Source organism: Charadrius vociferus, unplaced genomic scaffold, assembly GCF_000708025.1.
Source record: "Charadrius vociferus isolate BGI_N301 unplaced genomic scaffold, ASM70802v2 scaffold610, whole genome shotgun sequence".
NCBI classification, from domain to species: domain Eukaryota; kingdom Metazoa; phylum Chordata; class Aves; order Charadriiformes; family Charadriidae; genus Charadrius; species Charadrius vociferus.
Window position 1 is genome coordinate 201,895 of NW_009646437.1, and position 24,215 is coordinate 226,109.

Sequence of the window (24,215 nt, forward strand, 5' to 3'; positions counted from 1 at the left end):
AGAAACCTCCTTTGTGAAAGTCGAGGTGTACTAATGGGAGAGGGGAAATGGAGGCAGCAACTGTGAAAGCTGTGGCAAAGAAGAAGTATTAAATTGCTTCAGGGCTGCATTTTGCTCTTCTCCCTGACCGCAAAAGTCACAGTGCCTTTAACTGAATGGGTTGTCATGCCTGGGGTGACAGCAGGGTAAATCAGCTGTTAGAAGGAGATGGAGTTACACAGTATGCCGTAGCCTCCTTGCTGAAGTTGTGTCTCCTCTTCAGACTTCCAGTTGTTTGCACTGTGGTCTTCACTGTTTCTCATTCCTTCTGCCTCAGCCTTGAGTAGTGCTTGGCCGTGCTCCTCCTGAGCGCTCCCTGGGAAAGCGACGATGATCACATTCATGAACAACTCGGACAGCGAGGAGGAGCCCTGCAATGAGAGAACATCTCTGATGTCTGCAGAGAGCCCTCCAGTACCCTCCTACCAGGATGGCCTACAAGCCTCAGAAGCAGGGGAGGCGCAGGCACATAGGGTAGGTATGCGTCCTTCCCGGGGAGTGAAGAAATGGGGTATGATGACAGATGTAGTCCTGCTACTCCTCCATCCTTCCCAGCAGACTGGCTTCTCGGACTGGCTTTGGCCAGTGTTGTTTCTCTGGTGTCACTCTTTCAGCCAGCAGCAGCAGTGCCTGTTCCTATTTTCTCCACTGTGACTTCCCCCCTCTTTTTATCTCCATATATACTCCTCCCTTTTCCTTCCTTTTGGTGAAGAGACAGGCTTTTAATCAGGGCCTGATGCACATACGACTCTTGCAGGATATCCTTTTTGGCCTTCTTGTTTTGCCAGAAACCGTTTGGCTGCTCTGGTCAAATGCAGCAAATGGGAGAACAGAATCTAGTCCTGCTGCCAGCAAAGCCGTGGGAAGAAGCAAGCACGGCACTGCTGTGGGAGGAGGAACTGATCAAGCTTCTGCCACCTCAGATGACATTTCTTCTCGGTTCTGTGCACCTTGCCCTTCATGTGCATGTGTCCATCCATATATTTGGACTTGAAGAGGCCCTTAGATAGTCATGGTTTTGGTTTAAAAACTCCATTGCAGCCTGTTTGTAATGGAATTTCTAATTTTGTTGTTCATTTGGTACCTTCCTATTAGGAACAAGTTGAAATATGATGGAATGAAGCTTTGAACACAAAGAAAAGAAGGTCTTATATTTTTGCTAATGTTTCTTTTCAGAAGAGGCGAACAGGTAGCAGCCGTAGCCCTAACAATATTGCTGATGGGGATACGTCTGACTCGGGTGTTCCAGTGAGAGAAAGCGCCTTGGAAAATGAAGAGGAGGAACTGACTCTGAAATATGGAGCAAAGCATGTAATCATGCTCTTTGTGCCTGTCACCCTTTGTATGATTGTTGTCGTCGCCACCATAAAGTCAGTGCGCTTCTATACGGAGAAAAACGGGCAGCTGTAAGTGGGGTCTTCAAAACAGCCTCTGAGTACGTGGGATCCCTAGCTTTGCACATACGTTCCACGCATGCGTGTCTGTGTACGCAGAGCGCTTCCGTGGCAGGTTGGGAGAACCTTTACACAGCTAAAGGTGGCTGCGTAAACATGCAGAGATCTTACTAAAGTATGCTACGTTCATCTGTGTAAGTCTTTCCATACCTGCATTATACTGATTCGTTAGCACTGTCATTAGGGCACCTTAAGCGAAGCCTGTGAGCACCATAATAATGAAGTTGCTTCACACAGCAGCATAAAAGGCCCAGGCTGAACTCCTAGTCTGTTCACTCTCTAGCTGGCAGCGGTCAGGGAATAGCATGTTCATTTGGATGAGTGTCTCATTTCCTGATGACGTTTCTGGTTCCTAAAGACTCATGGTGTGGATACATAATTCCATTCAGCTCTTGCTGCCTGTGCCCAAGAGCACTCCTGGGACTCTTAATTGTGCTTCACACAGTGGGTGGAGAAACAGGGACTGTGGTCCCTTGAACTGAACCAAAGGAAACAAAATGGAGGGGGGTGTGGGGTGGTGAGAAGGGATAAAAGAGTACAAAACTCTCCTACCAAGTGTGGAAAGAAAGGGTCTCCCCTTTCAGGACAGCACCTGGGATGTATCCTTATAGTTATCATGGAGGGGGGCCAGAGCATGCAATAAAATTTCATGGCCTGCAGAGAAGTTGCTAAATTTAAATGAGGTAATTTATACTCTAGGTCCTTTTGTTTAGAGCTATGCCGGCCACAGCTTCTCTGTAGGAATGTGCTTTTGATAGAGACCACTAATCTTTAGTTGATAATTAACTGGAGCCCAGCTCCTTCAGAGGCTACATCTCATGTTTGCTGTCCTTGGCAGTCATACGTCCCTTTCTTTCCCACACTCCGAGAGGTCTGGCTTTATGTTGGGGCAGTTAGTTAGAAGACAGTGTATGTACTTTATATGGCTTTTTCTTTATACTGCAGAATCTACACCCCTTTCAGTGAGGATACCCCTTCTGTGGGCCAGCGTCTCTTGAACTCAGTGTTGAACACCATCATAATGATCAGCGTCATCGTTGTAATGACCGTGTTCCTAGTTCTGCTCTATAAATATCGCTGCTACAAGGTAAAGCATTGATGCCAGAGCATTTTCCGCCTATGTGCTGTGAATTTGAGTTCAAGTGGAGCTTGCGTGTCAGTGAGAAGGCGCAGGCACTGCGCTAGCGAGTCCACATCTTAATCATAGCAAAAATCATATTGTACAGGGGCCTTTGTCAGTGGTGGTAGAGCTGTGCCCCTGAATATGCTTTGCTGTTATTTTGTCACTAATGGTAGGCTCTTAAAAATGAGGCCTGCTACTTTGTGTTAGTCAGGTCTGAGTCTTCTCCATCTGATCATAAAGTTTTGCAGTTCGTACTTATGGACTAAGTTGTACCATTTACTGCAAACGCCTTCTCTCAAGAAGTTTCAGACAAGCTTTGCAGGAACTAGTATTCTTCCTGCCTGCGGAAGCTCTGGTGGAAGGGGATGGGGCTTGGAGGAAAGGCACACTCAGGTTTTGTGGTGCTCAGGGAGTTGTTATATGTGGTACCAGGCTCAGCATTTGAATCTTCTCCACCAAGCAGACAGAATGTGCTTACCTGTCTAAGCTAAGAGCCATAGGAGCCAGTATGCATACGCATGAAAATGAATAGGAAAGAGACTAAAAAAAAACCCCACAAACCAATAAAAACAAACACCAAGGGACAGAATATAAATGAAAAGAGTTTGGGAGAATTGGGAGCACCTGGCTGTCCCTCCTCCCTCACTGGCAGTGGGGAAGGCAGGTCTTTGGAAATTGGAGGAGGAGTGAAGGAGACTGTTGGACGATAAGAAGCTCTGTCACTAATAGTGCATGCAGCACTGCAACCTGCGTGAGTGGTAACAGCCCCTTCAAGCACTGTTTCTTCTTCCCCGTGATAGTTCATCCATGGCTGGCTGATCCTGTCCTCTTTGATGCTGCTCTTCCTCTTTACCTACATATACCTCGGGTAAGTGGGAATGGTGCAGGTAACCTGGCACTTCAGGGCTTCTTCACCTCTTTGGAGGAAATCCCCAACTTGAACAAGGGACAAATGTCTCCCCTTCTCCAAATGGAGGTTTAAAAATTGTTAGAATGAGATAGCTTGCTTTTTTAAAAAAATGGAAAATGAGGCCTTAAATAGGCAATACCAGTTTTTGCAGTGCCTACTCTACAAAAATCACTGGGAAGTGATACCGTGAGCATGAATTGAACAGGATGAGCCTTGTGGTACAGAGGCCCTGTATTACATGTTGAGAAGCAAGCGGAAAGGAACTTTATGTGCTGAGTTAGTTCTCTGATTTGTCTTGCCTTTTTCTCAGACTGCATTGTTTCAAGCTCATTCCTTTAGCTCCTGGCTCAGGTAGAACCAAGCTTTTAACTTGCTAGTGGCACTTGTTAAAACTGTTCATCTTTAACCGTGAGCATCATGCATCTGGTGGGATGACTCTTACATGACTTCTTTGCTGCAGATGGTCACGTTCAGGCCTATGTTCACTTTAGAGTTGAGACTTGAAATCCTGCCTGCTCAAACCCTTGGAATCACTGTTGACTCAGGACTAAGGCACTGTGGTGCTTGTCTGCACACACAGCACATCAATCTCCTGCAGGAGGAACAGAGAGCTAAGAGCAGCAATTGGCCACAAGGCAGGTTCCTCTTTCATGATGAGAGTTTATTCTGTCCTGCTTCCTCCTGGTGTAGTAGGAGGCTCGTTTAACTACAGCTAATAGGATGCTTTGCATGTCAGTTGCTTTTATTGCTCAGCTAAATTTTCTTGTTGTATTCCAGTGAAGTATTGAAGACATACAATGTGGCCATGGATTACCCCACTCTGTTCTTAGTCATCTGGAATTTTGGAGCTGTCGGAATGATTTGCATACATTGGAAAGGTCCCTTGCAGCTCCAGCAAGCATATCTCATTATGATCAGTGCTCTAATGGCACTGGTTTTCATTAAATACCTACCTGAGTGGTCAGCATGGGTGATTCTAGGTGCAATCTCCATCTATGGTAAGTCCAGGTTGTGACTCTGAAGGTGTAGCTCATGGAGAGGTTACTCTGAGGCAATCTCAGGACTGTATATGTCATTCACAAAACAATTTTGTGGTTCTAACAGCTTTAGAAAGAGGCAGATGGGCAATTAAGTTGACTCCCTGGCTTGTCTCTTGCTAACTGGTTCATGTAGGTATTGCGCTCCTACCATGTCCTTCAAAGTGGAACACCAAGTTGGGGAAGTACTGAACCACATCTAACTGCATGGTAGTGGTGGTTGGATTTTTATCAGTAGCAACCCAATAGTCTTGCACGTTTTGTTTACAGTTATCGGGAGATCATGGATTTTGGTATGAGTGAAAAGTTTCAAGAGAACCTGCAGAACAAGAGGTAGCTGGGAGGTGCTCTGATGGAGGAGAAAGGGCAGGCAAAGAGGAACTGGACCAAACGCCTTCATTCACGTGAAACACAGAGTCAGTGTATGTAGCGAAGGATTGTGGAATGTGAACAAAATACCCCCAGTCCTCCTCTAATTGAATTTAACACCTCAACGTAATGCTGTCATTTACTTTCTAAGAAATAATGTGATATTCTCAAGAGGCCTTTTATAGTATTAGCACAATGAAAACTCTTATTATTACATTAAGCTGTGGGGATGGTATTTTAAGTGAACAACATCTTCAGGGACCAGAACAGCTCGAGTTATGCAAAGTGGCAGAAACTGCCATTCAGGAAATCATCCAGTTAATATTGATAGATGTAATTTTGAGGGGAGCTTTTGAAAGATGAGGAATGTAAAATAGGCATGATAGTTTGAGATGAGATTGTCTGGCCCTTTTCTCTTTGCAGATCTGATGGCTGTTCTGTGTCCCAAGGGGCCACTGAGAATGCTGGTAGAAACCGCACAGGAGAGAAATGAGCCCATTTTTCCTGCATTAATATATTCCTGTGAGTAAGATAGAATGTTAATGTTTTTAGCCAGATTAAACTCGCAACCTATTTCTGTGTCAAACCAAAGAGCACTATTTTAGTTACTTCCTTGCCCTAAGATTGGTGTGCATTTATGTTCTGGAAGAGAGCATTTGTAGAAGGCCTTGTTTATCAGTTACAGTGGTGCTAACTCTAATTAGCCAAAGGGAGCTCACATTTGCCTTGTGAAGCTGAAATGTTCAAAAGTAGATTTATCCTTTTGTGAATACTGTGCAGAACATGTCTCTTTGTTCTGCATACAAAAACCTGTGTTAAATGGACAGTAGCGTTCGCAAAGTTCTGTGGTTAGATGATGCCCACTCAATACGCTTATACCTTGTGCATATGCTTTATAGAAACACTTTAAAGGTGTGATGAGGTTCCATTCTTCCTGTAGCACTCTCTTGCTCTGTGCACTGTACGGATGGCAGTGCTTAGCATATATTTGCTTTACTGTTCATTGTGTGGCTGCTGGCTTTGTAAAGGGCTCTATTCAAGTATTGCGCTGCAGACGAAATCAGTCATCTCTTCCCTGGCTTTCTTGGGCTGTTTAACTATGATGGTGTCTGGTGTCCTTATCCACAAAGGAATATACGTGCCTAAGATTAAGATAGTTGGCAGGCAGGTGGCTCAACACCTGGACTCAAGCGCTTCACGGACCTCAGTGACTTTTTTCATTACATCACTTGTAAGATGAATGGGTATTTCCAAATGTTGGGTGCTAAGCTGAGGATGCCTATGACCTGATTGATCTATTTTTCCCCCCCAAGCATTTAATGTTGTATAAATGCTTATATATGTTCCAAGCAGACCTTCTGTTGGCTTCGGCTGACCTGCCTTTTACTGGGGATTCTGTTGTATTGACTCGAGACAATCTAGATGAAGCCTCTCACGTGTTTTAGCTAACAAATGAGTTTCTCTAAAGGATAACGCAATTCAACAGATAATTAATACTGAACAGAAAGTTCTCATGCAGAACGCCAATGTCTCCATTGCAAGACCACATTCTGTGGCTCCCTCTAGACGCAAAAACATCACCTTTGCTGAGCTTGTAGTGGAAAAGCAGGCACTGTGTTTGCCTTGGCTTATTGTGTTTAGTTTAGCTTCTATAAAAACAGGAAGACTGATGCATACTTAAACAGCTGATCTGAGTTCCCTTCCACTGATTTCAGAATGGTTTGTATTCCTTTTTAATTTAGGGATCCATCTCCAGAATAAACCCCCAAACATCCTTTAGTTGTTCTTGGAAACAAAACAGAAATAACCAATATTTTGACAGGGAAGAACCAAAACAAACAGGCAGAGAGAAAACTGGTGCTCTGCCAACTCCTGCACATCCCTTGCTTGTGTGCTTTACCTTTAGCAGAACATGAGGAGTAAGCTGTGTATGTTAACCTCTGGTTACCTTTTGTACCACCATCATTTCCTGGGCAATTGTTTTCTTTGAAGAGAAGAGTCAGAAACCAAGAAGAAAACAAAGGAGATGAGGACCCCAGTTCTGGATTTTTGCTTTCTTTAGCCTACAGAGAAGACTGTACTGACTCTTAGCTATTTGTGTTCTGGGACTTCCTTAAAAACTGAGTGAATGAGTGAATTTTCTCCCACCTTGCCTTCCAAGTGCGTAGGGAAACCAACTAAAAGTGAATGTTTTAAAAGCACTTACAGGGGCAAGGGCTTGTGTTTTTAGGGACAGCTAAATACTTAGCTCCCCTGAGCTGTAGTGACTGATGTTTTATGCAACTGATTACTTTCTCTCTCTCTCTTCTAGCTGCTATGATGTGGACAGTCGGAATGGCCAAGCCAGACACAGCAGCAAGAGGACCGAGTCAGCAGACATGGGATGCAGGTTTGCTTGCATGTCACCCTTCTATACAGAGCACTGTCCCATGGAAATAATGTGTATGTTTGAGACTGCAAGTATATGTAGGCCTCTGAATCCTGATGGATGCATTCTTTTTCAGTGTTGTTACATTAGTTACAGAACTTGGTGATGTCCCGAAACCTGCTGTTAGGACTAGAAGCAAAGATGACCAGATGATGTGTGAAGCTCCAGTATTCAGGCCGTCTTTATTTAAAAATCAACCAAACACAAACCAACCGAACAAAAAAAAAAAAGCCCCAAAAGCATTGTCCAATACACATCTTCAGATGTGCTGAAGTCAAAGCTGAAAGTGGGCTAGTGGGGGTTTATATTTTTACTAGCTGGGGATAGTAAATTACAACATAGGCTCAGAAATATACTGCTGATGGCTCGCCCTGACAAAGAAAATGAATGTCTTTACATTTACCCTTGGGTAAAGGTTCATGTTTGGGCAACTACCCAACAGTAGCTGATGTGTTCCAAGTTTACATTCTAGCTGGTCCTGTGGTAATTTTTGTGCCTTTGCTTTTATCTTCTTGAAATGCAAGTTAAACTGCAGTTCTGAAGGTGACTGAATAAAATCTGACTTGTGGTGTTGGGAGGATTTACCATCTGGTCCTGTTGTACTTCAGAGAAGACAGTACCTTTTTATTTTGAAGCAGTAAATGTATGCTAAGGCTTGACAATTGAACATGCTGCTTATTTCAGGATAAAGCAGCTGACATACTTTAAACCGCAGGGACACAATCCTGCTTCGAAACAGGGCACAAAGCAGGAGCAACCTACATGCTGAGGCATACAGAATGCCACTGTGGAAGCTCTGTGTGTTGCAGACCACAGTCTGCTCACATTTGCAGTGGCAGCATCCTGTCAGACTGATGTGGACTGGAAAGTTTGTATGAGCGTTTCTGAAGAACAGGAACTGTCGGATAAAGTACTATATCACAGACTGGCTGCTTCCAAAAGCACTACCAAGTTAGATGTGTTTAACAGGACAAAAAAAAACCCCTAAATATGTAAGCAATGAAACGTGTCCACTTATTACATGTGAACACCCAGCCCCAATGTCAATGTGATTCAGGGCAGAACTCTTCTTATAAATGGCAGTCCTCTTAGTCATCCATTTTTGTTGTACTACCAGTTAATGAATATCTGAGCACCTCCACCCCAAAGATATAACAATGTGGGAGTGTATATTAAGTTTACTTGGTTTTACTTGTCATTCTAGCCTGTGCAGAGCAATGTTTAGTTCTGCCTGTGTACTTACTCTTTAAAGCCATTGAACTATTGGGTCGCTGCCAAAGAAGCTGTGAACATGTACCCTTCTGACTGTTTCAAGTAATAACACATGTTTTTCTCAAAGCCACTAAATGTCTCTGCTTGAATGGTCCTGCTGATCACACCTCCAAGAAACAAAGGGCTTACCCATTCCAGAGAAGCTTCATAGAAGTGTGGATTTCATGCATTAAAACAAGTTATAAATGTAGCTATCTCTTGTGTTTCTTTTTTTTGTCCACCCTCGGCCTTTTTTTGTGGAACCAAGCTGAGGATGGGAGAGAGAACCACAGGAGCCCTTTGCATGCAGACTCTCAGATGTCGGAGACGAGGAGTCCTGTTCCCACCCGCCCCATCACTTCTTTTGAGGAGCTCGAGGAGGAGGAAAGTAAGGGAAGCTTCATACCTTGTTTTCAGTGTAGTCAGTCAGTGCCTGACGTTTTTACTCGTTGTGGTTAACACTATGTTACCCAGTTCTGCTTAGTTGCAGTTAATTTGAAGAGTTGTGACTTGTTGAGCAACAAAGATCTGAGTCTGACTCTGTATTACTTCTTGCTGCTGCAAGAATCTGTTCTGGGAACAGAATCCCAATCTGTCCTGGGATTGTGGTTACAGTGACATCTCTTGGCTACGTGGACAATTTAGGAAGGAACGTTCACCTGCTCCCCAGGGGACAAGAATTTTTTCAGGAGGAAGCAAAACAGGAAGAGCAGAAGTAACACTTGTTTTCTTTTTCCACTTCTCTCAGGGGGTGTGAAGCTGGGCCTCGGAGACTTCATATTTTACAGTGTGCTTGTTGGGAAAGCAGCTGCCACAGCTAGTGGAGCCCTGTTTTTTAGCCATTCTTATAGTAAGTGAGCAAGCTCTTTAAAACTCAGTTACAGCCTGTTTAGCACAGCGGTGTTGCCAGAAGTACCAGCAGCTGAGCAGTGCTAAATCTCCGCAGCTAACATGCTGGGTGTTTAGGAGAAACCACCAGTGGATTTCCCAGCCCGGTGCTGCCTATAAAGACGGGCTCTAAACAGCTGCTGGGAGAAGCTGAATGATAGGGGCTGAGAGGGAGGATTCCTTGGAGCAGAACCAAGTGTGGAGATGGTGGGGGTGAAACAGCCCCAGGGAAGACAGTTACAGCTGAACTGTTAGTGTGTTTGCTTCAGTGTTAAAGACTGGGGGCTTCTGTCAGCCACAAGAGTCAATATTATGAACTCTACATTGATTAGCAAGTGTAGTTGAAAAGGTTAACTCCCTTTTGCTAAGGAAAACGGCTAAATAAGAGGATGAAGACCCATCTTGTTCTTGTGTTCATGCTGGAAAAAATAGGAAGGAAGGAGACTTAAAAATCTATGGAAATGATCAGTAAAAGCAGATGACAATTGTATTGTAACTGCTAAAGACTTGGTCCTGCCAGGTCTTAGGACCACACACTTTTGAGCTTTCACCTAGGTAGAAAATAATTACTAGGAACTTGCTGTTTACACCAGCATTCTCACGGAAACTAAGCAGAAGGGCAACGGCAGGAGTTTTAGAAGGTAGAAGAAAATGACTTACTGTGTCCTTCTTGGGCCTCCATTTCCCCACTTGGATCCCAAGGAAAGTGAAAGACAGTGACTTTCACTTGTGAAGATCATGGATCAAAAAGTCTGAGAGCTAGAAATGAGCTAACTTAAAGTGTGTTGAGTGTAGTTTTCCTGCCTCGCAGGTCAGAGAAACCTATAGGATCACCCAGCTCCACGTCCTGGGGTCCAGTGCAGGGCCCCTTTGCTGGGGGGAATGCTCTCTCTTTCTGTCCATGGGGCCAAATAGCCCATTCTGTTTCTTTTACAGTGCTGTGAAAATTTTTGGAGCTTGGTGTGTCTCTGAGGTTTTGTTATTATGGAGGAAGAGAAAAGGGCTGAGATGAGAGAAGGAATCCATACCTAAATGCACTTAGACATACTGTCTATCCAAAATGTGCAAAAGCTTTCACACATGCTCAAGAAAACAGATCTTGGCCTGCTATCCAGATAAAACCAGAATTCATCTATTATAGTAAGCAATACAGTCAAAAGAACAGCAGTGGATATTTTGTTTTGGGGGTTTTTTTTTTTTGTTCCTTTTTTACCCCAAGAGACCTTGAAAACTGAGAAGGTGTTAAAAGTACATGCTGCTGTGTATCAGTCCTCCAGTGAAAGTCCTTATCTGTACAGTTCACCGGGATTTAAGTACTTTTATCTGCTGGATCGGTACTTCATGCATAATGGCACAGAACAAAATGTAAAATAATCTGTAAACAAACTAAACTCTTGGGGTCAGCTGTATGTCAGCGCTGTTTATACCACTTTCTCAGCAAAGAGCTGTGCTCAAGATCGCTGAAGAAAATACCTGGCCAACTTGTGTGAAAGCTGAGGTGTGGGCAAATGTGCCTCGTGCCACTGGTAGCTGAGGGAGGCTTCAATTGCTGTACAGTGTATATAGCTTATTATTTGTATTTTAGTCTGATGACAGATATGTTTCTGGGCTTCTCACTATATCTCCTTTTTTATTCTCTTCTCTCTGGCAGGGTTTATGCTTAACTCTCTTATTACTGGCTGTTTTTAAGAAAGCACTGCCTGCTCTTCCCATCTCCATCACCTTTGGCTTGGTCTTTTACTTCTCGACAGACAACCTTGTGCGACCATTCATGGACACCCTGGCCTTCCACCAGCTGTATATTTAGAAGAAGCAGGAGTTAGAGGATTCTTTTTAAAGCTTTGCTGTGAAGTATGGTACACTGTTTGGAATAAGTCGTAAAGTTTTACACTTAGTGCCATATATTTGTAAGGAAAACACTAACTCTGTGACATGATGTGTACTAAAAATCTAATAGTTACGTGTTGAACTGAGACTTTTCGCAGGACTGTTGGACTCCAGGGAAAGGCCTGGCTCACTGCTGGTGTCAGAGCATTACTTTAGTGTTATTTGATGTGCACACTGGCTGTTGGGAACAGAAACCTGTATGTAGCATGGGACACTGGAGTGGTGAAGGGTCTGATCTGTGCTTCCAGAAGCTAAAGTGTTTTAGCTCTGGAATTGCAGTCAAGTTTAGCTGTACTCTGGAATTGCTAATGCTTCACACTTTTGAAGTGTTGCACAAACATGTGGTGCAAGTAAGTCATACTTGTAATCAGAAAAGCATAGCAGTCAGCATGCACAGAACGGAGCGGTGCTTTACACCTGGTCGTGAGCGTTAGAGAGGTGAGGCTGGACTTTATAAGCTGGCCTCTGTGCACACAACTTCTGTTGAAATTGCCCCAGATGCCTATTTATTCTGACCATGGTGAGACATAGTGAGCCACGACGGATCTAGCCAGGATGTCAGTGGTGGGACGTTTCAACATCAGGCTTCTGGTTCTGAGCACATCCACCACTGCAACTAACAGCTGAAGGCAGGGCTGTCCGTTCCGGTGCATCAGATCCTCAGCGTGGGAAAACAGATACCTTTTTCCTGTCTCCTCCCAGTATTTTATCTTTTTGGAAATCTTTTTCTGGGTCCATAGTACAATACTCAAATGACAATAAGGTAGAAATTACTGCACAACTCCAGTAAATCAGTTGACCTGTAACTTCTTGTGTGTATTTCTGATCTCATTTCTGTCCACTGTTGTAACCACTCCAAAGGAGGATTTACCTTCCCTTTATGAAGAGATCCTCTTACACTGATTGAGGGTTGGTTTACCTAGTTTTTGGTACTGTTTAAAGATTGATTTTTTTTAAATACAAATTTTAAAATAGCTATTTAATGTCAAAGGGACTCTTTTGGAAATACCCTCTCATAGTTTGTTGCAAAATATGGGGGTGCTACCTTTAATCTGCTGTTACATTACTCTCCATAAGGCATCATTAATGCTAGGAATATTTACACAGCCTCAGATGAGTTCTTTTGAAAAAATAAAAGTAAAAAAATCACAGTGCTTGTTACCAGTAAAAAATACAGGTCTTACTGAACCTTACTGTTTTCTCCCCTTTTAAAAATAATATTTCTACTCTGAGTCAGTTTTTTAGAAATAGCCAAGTTCTGTGATTTTTTTTTTCTTTTTGCTTGAGTCTGTTATGCAAACAAGCTCTGTTTTCTTTGACAGCTGATCAATGTCAGTGTTTCAAAATGTACCATTATGCAAGGTTTTGTGAATAATGCAATGTCGTTGAGAGATACGGAATTTAATCTCTGAAAATACTTTTTAGATAAGGCTTTGAACTACGTATTTTTAAGGTAGTGCTTTTTCCAATAGGCTTGTTCAAGCTAATCTACTTTGATATTTAACAAGGACATCACACAGGTGATTCAAATTAATTTTTAAAAAGCGCATAAAGGTTTTTACAAGTTGTGTGTGTCTCAGTTTGGACAAGTAGGTAATTCTTGCTCTTTCTTTAGTTTTCTGTCCTCGTTTCTTACGGTTTCAATGTTTGGACTTCACAGCTTCAGAGAGAGTTAATTATTACTAAAAGGTATTTCCTTTAGAAATGTAAATCATTAGAGCTTTGTCTGCTGATTTTTAAGGTTTATATGAGAGTTTGTTTATCGTTTTGTTTGTGGTTTTTTTTTTTTTTCTTTGTTGTTAACTAAACCAGGTATGGGGCCAAATTGGAATACAGTCACTTGCAAACATGACTTTACTTTTTGCATTGCATGGTGTAGAGAGGATGTGAAATATTTATATGTACTAGAAGAAATTGTAGCATATTGTTATAAACAATTTATTTCTATGAAAGCAGAATTGATATTTGAAGGAAACTGGAGGAGGGTACCTTCAAATGTTGAAGGATCACTACTGGAGCTGGCGGTTTTCTGCAGATTTGTGCTTGTCAAAGATTGGCCTTCCACTAAGCAATTCTACAGAACTTACAAAAATTGTGATTTAAAAGGTAACTGAGCGAGAGATTCTGTCAGTGCAACAAAATGTATTGTCCTGGTGAGTGATAGGAGTATATCATGTATATACTGGAGTGGTTTTAATTGTGTAAAAGTTCTTATGTATTTACTACAAATATATATTCACTGTGTGTGTTTATGTGTGTATATACACACATACACACAAGTTTTAAAATGATATTGAGTGATTTCTCATCTCATTGGACAGTTTCACCGGTGCATAAAGTGAAGTTTTATTCATGATGTTAACATTATGCAGCATGGCCTAAGATGTGAAAATGGAGAGGGCAGGATTTACTCTACTCCCAGTTGGCTACTACATGAGATTCTGACTCAGTGACCTGGCAACTTGAGTGAGCAAAGCATTTGCCTGTCTACTGTGTTCATTCACTGTTTTCAACTTGCTGCATGCTCTGCTGAACTGCAGCCTCTTTCACTCCGAAGAAATCCTAATACTCCCACTGATGCACATCCCCGAAAAAGCACAGCTGTCAGGTAGGCTGGGGTGACACCCGCCTTGATGCAGGTGTCGCTCAGCAGCCTGAAGTCCTATAGGAGGTCCCATGTGTTGGCATTTTCCTACATGATGACTGTCACACCCACTCCTCCTCTCCAGTGTCAATAAGTGTCTCATTGCATCTAGTCTCAAATGTGGCTTGGGCATACACCAGTCTCTAACGTTTAAGACTGAAGCTAAGTCAACGGCAAATCTCAGCTTTTCATTGGTGGGAGATATGCAGCCTCCTTGCAGTATTTAATGCCTTTGTTGGAAGCATATGCAATTCAACCAGTTTGGCATTGTCACCTTCTGACCACGCAGTTGCTGTTTGTGCTTATTGCTGTTTCTCCTCTTGCCACTTCATTGTTGCTTTTGGTTTCAATTGCTTCGGGGTTGTTTTAAAGTGTCTACTGTGCATCAATGACTGGAGATGCATTCTGCTCGCAGAGAGTGCACAAGAAGCAGCACAGTCAAAGAAAGTGCAAGAAATGGGACACTCTTTGCAGAACTGTGCAGTGCTCCCACAGCAGCTCTGATCGGATACTCAAGGTCTTATTCATAAAACCTAACTTCAGGCTCTAAAGGGAAGTCCCTAAGAAGGGAGTCAGTTTGTGCTAGAAATGTCGGCTCCTTCTGGCTCACAGAGAGAAAAGGACACATTTGCCATGTGAGGTGTCTCAGCAAGAGCTTTTATAAACACTGCTGAAGCTGGGCCAACATGCGTTAGTAGATACAGCAAGGTCACAGCACTTCTGCCGCAGTCAGGAAAAGGAGCAGTGGTCTGCTCTCCCATACCTTCTTTGCACCAGTTGCTAGTTGAAGTCTCCTCCATGGGGCAATCGGGTGAAGTTAGATGGACCATCTCTCTTTGAGTAAATGACAGTCGATGATGGGACTCCATTGAAGAACAGCTCATCGCCTGTGGTCCTTGGAAAACAGTATTTGGAGGTCTCCCTGCTATTCCCAAACCAGTAAATTTCTCTGCTTTTTTTCTTGCCTTCCTAGGTACTGCCAGTTAACCACAGTGTGTTTGCCTTCCTCTTCCTTGTAACTCAAATTGTGTTTTGGTTTAAATTGAATATATAGTTATTTTTGTTTATTGTATCCCTCAGTCCCTGGTCTCCCTATTTCTGCATCAGAGATGCTCCTTGGCAGCCACGGGAGGGCAGTAAGTCTATATGGAGAAGTACCAGCCATTTTAAGGTACTCTGCTGTGTGCCCCTTGTTTTTCAGTGAGGCTGAAGGCCCTGGAGTCCCCCTCATAGCAGAGAGAAAACAGGCACCCCACACACCAGCACAGCTGCAGTTTTGGCACAGCGAGAAGCCTTGAGTGAGAGTGAGCTCATACTGTGCTAAAATCCATTTAAAATTAGCTGTTTTCAATATGCTGCCATGTTCAGCACTGCAGCTCTGGGTGAGGTGCTGCGCTCTATTTTGTTTGAGTCGCCCTGTATTTTTTTTATTAAAGCATTCGGTTGTCGTTTCAGTCCTACAAACCCCAAGCATAAGCCAGGGGTCTTACAGATATTGCTAAATTAGATTTTCTTCTGAACATCTTCAAGAAGCAAAGGAATAATTATACTCACTGCTTTGTCATTCCTCCTCTCGCTTTCAGTCTCCTGTTCTGTCCCAGAAGGTCTTGCTAATCTGGGGGGAAAAAAGAGCACGCTGCTGTCATTCCAGCTCTCGGTGCTGGGGAATTTAGGGTCCAGCTAGATCATGGTGTCTGTGTCCTCAGGAGGACCGGGGGCTATCTAGTTTTCTTGAACTCAGTTGTTTTATAAGAAAGCAGCCTGGACAAATGTGGTATCTTTGCCAGAACTTCTGCTACCATGCTATCCTTATACCCCCTAACGCACTGTTGCACCCTCATTGAACTTATCCTTGCTTCTCCTGGCCCAGTAAGGTAAAGGGATGTGAGCTATTCCCATATGGCAAATGGGAAACAGAAAGAGTAAGAGAGTAAATGCTGGGTTTAAGCTTAGTTACATAAGAAAGGTCTGCCCACGTCAGGTCACGGCATCAAACATGATCACACAAGTCACTATAATTTCTTTTACATCTTCCCTTTGCTGCAGGTTTGCTGTCACCCATCTTTTCTCACTCGAAATTCAAGACATTTGCTCTGAGCACTCAAGGAGTTAAGTGAATACAAACTGTTACCTTTTCTTTCGTGTGACACATTTGTTTGACAGGTGCCCAAGAGCACAATTTGGGAGGTGTCAGTGCTCAGCACTATTTATGGTTCAGTATTAAAAAGATATAAATAAATACAGACTTTGAAGTAGAACTAGCTACACTCCTTGATACAGAAACCTGAGACAGGTACAGGGCCAAGTAGTTGGAATGGAAGTTTTCCAAAAGTGGGAACTGCTCAAGTCTTATCAAATGGAACCTGAACTAAGTGACAGCTCCCAAGGCCAACTCAGCATTAGGTCTGTGCAGAAATAAATGGTGTGAAGCCTGGCGTTGCTGAACTGCCTTGCAGAGCCTGAAGAATCAGAAGGGGGCAGAGTAGGAAAAGCATTAGGCCTATTTTCTCCTGTATCATTGGTTTCTGTGATTTCAGGGAGACCTTGCTCACCCCGGTACAAAATGCGAGTAACTCCACAGCTAACTCGCATTTAAGCAGAGTCGGAACAATGTAAAAAGTGTGAGAGCAAGTGTGGAAAACTGATCCAACCTTTCAACTTACACCATGCCATCTTCAATCTTTACAAAGCTAAATATAAGTAACTACAATTACTTGGTAGAGCTGCATCTATTTATGAAAGAACCTGAGTCTTCCTTCAAAACTGGTGTAAGGCAAGCAAGATCTCTGGAGCTGAAGGTATGCAATCAGGATTATTTTTAAAGCTACCTATCCACAGCTTTCATGTACCAACAGATAGATAGTAGCAATAAAATGCCAGTAGTGTTAACAGAATTATTCCAACAGGACTTTCTTACCCTGTTGTCATGCCAGAAAAGACATGCCCCTACCAAATATGGCTTTTGTGATATTCCAGGAAGTTCCAATTTGAGCTATTTTTGTTCTCCAAATATTGTGCTAATAGTCTTCCAGAGTGTTACGTGCAGGTTTCAAGAGGCATGAAAACCATTTAACTTTCTTCTTTAATAAGGAAAAAAACATCTGATTTCTGTCCCTATGTGATTTGGGTAGGCAAGCTAAGAACTGAAGTGGCAAACACGTTTAATGATTTCAAACAACTCATGCTGCCAATTCAAACTCCGGGTTGTGCAGAAAACTAACGGGAAATAGAAATCCAGCAAATGTGTTTGGCTATAGAGGCTATGAGCTGTGGCTGGTCAGCCTAGAGAAGAATATAAGGCTAGAAAAACCAAAACATACCTGAGGCATGGGTTAGGCTTTCAAAGGAGAAGTGGGGTGCTGGCTTCTCTAACCAGGTTTGCTATGGCAGTGCAGCTATAGCTTTAAAGACTTAAACGGGATGGGAAAATGAGGGCTAGCAGGGTACATAAAGCAATCTCAAAGGTACTTAGCATGTAAAAGGTTATGTTGCCTTCTTTGCTACTATTGTGTGTATGTGCTTTTTAGTGCTGTCGTGAAATAGGAGTGCTGCTGCAGAGAAGAACAGTGAGAAGGTCTATTTTCCTGAAAAGCAACCCCGTTTCCTATGCTTTGAAAGCAGGCCGCCAGTTAAACTGATGCAACAGTTGTTGAAGTCCATGGAGTGCCTGGCACAGGAGGTAGTTGCTGTCCAGGCTTCATCACTAGACACTTATCTGGTGGGATTGCTGTAGGAAAGGGACATCTTTGTGCTCCCACCTTGGGCTCCTCCAGGCTAGAAATCTTCTCAGAAGCGTCTGGGAGTTGATGGGAAAGTGAACCTGCACTGCTGGTTCTTGGCACTACTGTGCCTGAAGGCAAGATCTTTCCTTGTGCACAGCTACAGAGCGTGTTGAAATGACTCTGCTGTGCTTCCACTGAGGCTTTCCAAGCACTTCTTTAGGAGTCAGGCTTCAAGAGCATGATGGAGCAGAAGAATGCCATTACCCCTATTTTACAGATAGGAGTTGAATAATTTTCTCAGGGTCAAATGAAGGGCTTAAACTGGATGTTTGGACCATCTCTTGATCAGGCATTCCTTCCTGCTGGCGTCTCCTCCTTAGCTGCACTCAGGTATGTGTCAGTCAGAATGTTCTGCCACCAATCGATCTCTCTCTCCAGGTATGTGGACACAGATGTAGATACTAGAGGTCAGATTATGCAGTCCTTCTCAAGTGACCTCAGGAACTGGATCGATACCCACAGCAAAGCAGAAAAGGGATCAGTCAGCATCCAAATGTAGCAATGATTCTGCTTTCTTCCTAGACTGACTGCTAGAAGTAAATTGTCGGGACTATCTGCAAATCACTTTCAGGCAAGTGGATGGAGCTTATGAGTTTTTCCGTTTGCCACACAGGCACTCAGAAAAACCCCACAGCTTTCCCTGTCTCCCTCCCACACCTTGCTGCGTGCTGGAACAGCGAGGCAAGATGCCAGGAAGCCAGAACAAGGACTGGCTCTCAGGGCAGTGAAAGAAAACACGACGTCTTGGGGATGATTCTAGGCTGGGGCAAGGTGGCTCGCTGCTCTCCAGCTATGTGATACATGGCAACGCCGCGCCAAAAGCTGGGGGCAATGGCTGAGTTTGGCAGCACACTTTACCATTAGCCAGCAGAGCAACCTATGATGACTAGTGTTAATTCTGAGTTCCACTAAATTGTTCAGAAATAGCCCTGTTTCTTTCATATTCTCTGGCTCCAGCCTGCTTTCCCATTTAGAACAATTTTGCACAAACTGTTCCAGATAACCCATCTGTCCTTTGCAAAAGGCTCTTTAGAGTGGCTAAATGCAGGCAAAGGACTGGCTTCTGTTTGCCTAGCTTCAAAATTAATTTGCCATGTTTACCCAGGGGGTGAATGGCTTCACTAGTTATCATCTGTAAAGTGAATCCTGGCTGGAGGCTAAAAAGCACTGAGCCTTTTCACTATGCCTGTGCAGGATCGATTGAGGTACACGTAATCAATCAGGTGGCAAGAGGAGAGGGCAAAGCACTCACCAAACTATGCAAGCAAATGCAATTTACAATGAGCAGAAACAACTGATCTGTCTAGCCCAGAGATAAAGAAGAATTACAGACTGAATAATGTTTAACCGAGTGTCTCAGATCTGGGGAGAAACAGAAATACCGTATTCTTGAGGCACACAGCTGCTAATCAGACTGCTGTGCTCTCTTCAACTTCATCTCATCCAAAATGGCTTTGCTCGATACCCATAAAAACCTAGGAAGCAAAGGGAAGATTTTTGTGTCTTCTTCCCCCTCCTTTTTTTTCAACTAGGGGACAAGGCAGACCTTCAGCAGTCCTCCTCTGCACAGAACCTGACAGCCACCCCTCGCCACCTCCTCCTAGCCAAGGGGCTTGGGGCTCTCCACCAGCCCCACTGGTGTTCCATGCCCTCTCCAGCTGTGTGGAGCAAGGCTGCTCACTGAGCACCCTGGAAGGAAACAAAAAGCCCTGGTGGGCAACAGAATTTGACCAGGCAAGCAGGGTATTGTGAATGTTTTACTGCATTAAGTGCTAAGGTGGCAGGGGCAAGGTGCCTGTCCTTGCCATACACTGTCCCACACACTATCCAAAGACAAGGTCTGGTATCGCTTTCTTCCATTTAGTGCTTCTATCTCCAGCCTCTCCACCTGGCACTGTCCTTCTCTCAACGTACTCCACCCCCATCGGCTTGTCTCCAACTTTCCAGAGCACTCTCTACCCACTTGGCACCTATGTGGCAAAGTTTGGAGGGAGCAGCGGGTGGCATGAGCCACAGTCAAGCGTGGCATGGTGGCATATGTGTGGCGTGCTGCACAACTTTTTCCCGCTGTCAGTGATGAACATGTTTGTAGTGTGGGCTTGTTGTGGCTTGTTACAACCTCACCAAGGGAATAACACCTAAGTTTGTTTTCTTTCATAATCTAAAGAGAGGAAAACATCCATGTACCTATATGTAAATTTCCCGTTTGTGAGAACATATTTGCAAGACTTCTTTTCCCTCAGTGGGAGAGAAAATCATGTTATCCAGCCTGCTGAGCATGTGTGTGGAGGGTAGGGGAAAACCCTCGTGAAAGATAATGAGGCTGTGATCTGCCTCACATACCTGAGAAGAGAAATCTAGGTGGGTACACTCTAAAATGCTTGATGAGTAGGCTTGCTACTTTGTCCCCAAATAATTATTAGAGACAATCCAAGCATCGGTGGGCCTGTGCCCACCTCCTATTAAGAGTTCAGTACTGTATAGCCAATGCCCCAGAGTTACACAGCACGAGCCACAAATACCCCGTCAAGGGCCACTCCAGTCTATTCTGGATAAATCACAGGAGACAAGAAATGCTCCAGTCTTAAGCTTTGCTACCAACGCTGGCCTGCCAGGCCTGTGTTGGTCTCTTCCCTGCAGACCCACAGAGATAATAAATCACATCTGTGGTTTGACAACCTTCACCTTTCCTTCCTCAAAGCGGCCCCTCTCTGGATGACATGGAACGGGCGAGTGATATGAACTGGGGCGCAGAAGGGCACCTGTGAAGGTGGCTTTCTCAGCAAGGCAAAACCTAGGAAGCAAAGGGAAGATTTTTGTGTCTTCTTCCCCCTCCTTTTTTTTCAACTAGGGGACAAGGCAGACCTTCAGCAGTCCTCCTCTGCACAGAACCTGACAGCCACCCCTCGCCACCTCCTCCTAGCCAAGGGGCTTGGGGCTCTCCACCAGCCCCACTGGTGTTCCATGCCCTCTCCAGCTGTGTGGAGCAAGGCTGCTCGCTGAGCACCCTGGAAGGAAACAGGGGGTGGAAATCGTGAAATACCCATCCTGCTCCCTGCACTCTCTCTTCTTCTTGGACAGAAATAATTTGTTTTGAGAACGGCCACACTGGCTCCTTCTGACAGCATTAAATCAGCTTAAAAATGAAGTGCTCACTGACTAAATGAAATTGAGCCTTGTCTCCTTGCCTTTGTGGTGAAGGGAGAGAGAAAGGCAAAGAATGCCTGAGTGCTTTAGGATGAAAATACACAGTTCAGGAATCACAGCAGTCCTAAGTGTTACGAAAATAGCTCAGCATTTGGATCCTATGATGATACTGGATGTGCATATACCACTGACTGAGTCAGAGAGATCTCATTTCTTTACAAGGCTGTTGCGCTCATTCTTGGCCATAAAGCCATGTAAATAACATATGGTACAAACAGCATCATTGAAACCTGCCAAAGTTTTGAAATATCTACAAGTTAACTACTAAACCCAAGCCACCTGTCCAGTGGCTTCTCCTTGAGCTGTTCCAGTTCGTCATCCCTATATTATTATAATATGTTGGTGGAACACTATAAATCTATGTAGTCGGATAAGACATTCCTCCTGCCCTGAAGAAATTAACCTCTAAAGAACATGAGTGAACACAAGGCAAAACCCCTCAAGAGGTAGCTTATCTGAGCCTCAGCGGTTGCTTGGAGAAGGAGGACTGAGGGAAACATTTCCAGAGCAGCTTTTGCTTTGTGGTTAGCTGTGTGAACAGAGGAGAAGGATGGTGACGTCTATTTTATTGTGGTTGGAGAAACAGCTTGAGCCTGTCCTATGCAAGAGGATTTCTGAGTGTTCTCTGAATAGCCTGGATACTTGTCAACCTAATGACATGACCGGTAGCTGCTTAATTGGGACTCCATTAATTCTTTTTTCTGCAGGTTAGTTGTCTGTCTACTAATTTCCTGTTGCAATGCAGCCCTTCTTACTGCGGGGCCCAAAGATCCTTCCAGGCTCTGGTACGCTAACTCTTTTTATTTGTAGAAGCTTAGCCACTCTGGCCTGTTCCTCTCTGTGTCCCTCACTGGGAACTCGGCCCACTTTGTACGAGGCTGTAAAGAAGCCAGCTTTCACCGAGTTCTTCTTCAAAGCAGTCAGCATCAGAACCGCCAGAGCTTTTCTTGGGTGTTCCCTGGCACCCAGTAAGTGGTGAGCTGCTAGATGGTTAGTGAACAGACGCCTCTCAGAAAACAGCAAACAGGAGGAGGAAAGCAACCCCACCCAAAGGCTGACAGCGACCCCGCTGGAACTCACAGCCAGAGCCCGGGGCTCGCTCTTCCCCGTGCCCTTCTTGCTGCTTCTACCCCAGCCCCGCAGCAGAGCTGTTTATGCACCTCATGAAATTGCATCATTAAGCCTTTCGTTATGTAAGTATCAAGCAATACGAGGCGAAGATATGATGGCATGGGTAAAGCATCTGCTGTGGAGTCAGGACTTCCAGCTGCTACACCAAGCTTTGCCACTGACCTTGGGTAAGGTACCGACGTCTCTCTGACTTGCAAAATCAGGATATTTGGAGAATTAAATTATCCTCAACAAACCATTTTAACATCAGTAGAAAGAAGGTTCTGGGGAAGTGTGACTCATTATTAGTTATAACTTAAATTTATGATAATTTCTGTTATATTTTTATATTATGTATTATAAGGATAGATATAGCATTATAGTATTTACATCTGTATTGTAATTTATAGTATTACAATCATTTTTATCATACGTTTATTATAATTTAATAAAAGATTTATTTACATAATCCTTACACATAAGGTGTAAGATTCTTGCTAGAAACGCTCACGTTTCTGGATAAGGCAGCAAGCATGTTGAAATTTGACTGAATATATCAGTATTGAACAAGATGCGGGAAGCAAATGACAGTTGTAGTGCCAAAGATGTGTTGTGGCTGATTTCTTAATAATGTTCACTTCTTGTTCTTATAGGTAATCAAGAGACTTCTCAAAATCTGGGAACTTGCTTTTTCTCAGGACTGCCCTGGCTTGCTCTGCAAATTCAGATCTGCATTGCACAGATCTGCAAGTGAACGCAGGCATATAGCACAAAAATTACATGAGATTTAGACACTGAAGTAAAAACTTTTAACCTGTAACAACCTCACTCTGCTGTCACATCATACTGGAGGCACTAAGGCATTAATGGATGCCAATGTTTAGGCTTTTACATAGAAGTTTCCTACGTTTCTTCTCTCTACTGTGCTTGGAAGGGGTTTATCTGGCAAGTGTTTGCATAGCACGTTTAGCAGATCAGCTTCTACCCAAACTCTGACAGTTGATTTAAAGCATGGATGAAGCAGGTGTCACCACTGGTTCAGCTACAATCCTTTGGTCAAGGGCACAAAACCAGAATGGGGTGGCCTGGGCTGATCCCCACAATATTCACGTCCATGTCTCCTGCCTCTAAACAAGGCACAGTTTGCGCAAGGCCAGACTGTAAATTTGTCTGGGATTTGGAAGGGATGGAGGAGCGCTCCATTCTCATTTCCTCTTGCTGAGCTTTCCCATTGTGTAGAGCATAACAACAAATAATAAGAATATGATTAATGCTGGAAAGAGGAGAGGGCAAGAGCATGCATAACGATTAGAGTCCCAGTGTGAGGGTGGAGTGCTGTAAGTCTTCACAAACAGAGAGGGAACCTGAATTTTGACCTCCCAAAGCCCATGGGAACTGCCAACCAGGAGCCTGTTACATAAACCACTGATAGCCTTTCTGAAGAAAAGGGTGACTCCCTGGTCTATTTATGAAGTACAGCACTCTGTCCCTTCTTTTTTTCTGGGGTTCAGGGCTGTAAATTTCATAATCGGTAGCACTAAACCAATCCCAGATATTGACAGTATTTTTTCTCTTTTACCATTTTTCTCCAGTTTACAGGGAGATCTTGCATGGCTTGTGCCATGGAACAGTTCTCCCAGTGCTTTACATGCACCATGTTCAACTTATTATTTAGGATTGTGGACACAGTCAACCATCCTCACAAAATTTAGCCTCTGGATTCTGGATTGTGAGACCTGGGTGTCCTGCCCCTACTTCCCTCAAGAGCTAAAAAGTAACAAAAGAGGACATAAAGTATCTGCACCCAGCAGCTTCAGTCCAGCTTTCAATCCTACCTCTTTGCATTCCAAATCGGGTGGGAAAACAGACACTTCTCTCTTCTTTAGTCTAAATATAGAAAAAGCTGGCCTTGCACTCAAGTTCAAGGGGTCTTTTAAGGCTGCAGGAAGCCTGGCAACAGAAGGCGTGATGCAAATTGAACAGCGGTGGCAGAAATACCCAATGGTTTACCACGTAGGAATAAAGGGAACCAGCCAGGCCTGTCTTTGAAAGATGGGGAGAGCTTTATCCTGTGCTTGTTCTGCCT

The 24,215-nt window shown here is 43.8% G+C and overlaps 1 protein-coding gene across 1 annotated transcript; it reads left to right on the top strand.

Annotated features, from left to right (window-relative positions):
- Window positions 1–318: 318 nt before the first annotated feature.
- PSEN2 (presenilin 2) lies at window positions 319–11,312 on the top strand. Its single transcript, XM_009881789.1, is given in 11 exon segments — window positions 319–513; window positions 1,216–1,445; window positions 2,439–2,580; window positions 3,417–3,484; window positions 4,304–4,524; window positions 5,356–5,454; window positions 7,244–7,356; window positions 8,939–8,999; window positions 9,360–9,435; window positions 9,437–9,461; window positions 11,151–11,312. Coding segments are annotated over 11 exon segments (1,335 nt in total). The 5' UTR covers window positions 319–369; the 3' UTR covers window positions 11,307–11,312.
- The last annotated feature ends 12,903 nt before the right edge of the window (window positions 11,313–24,215 follow it).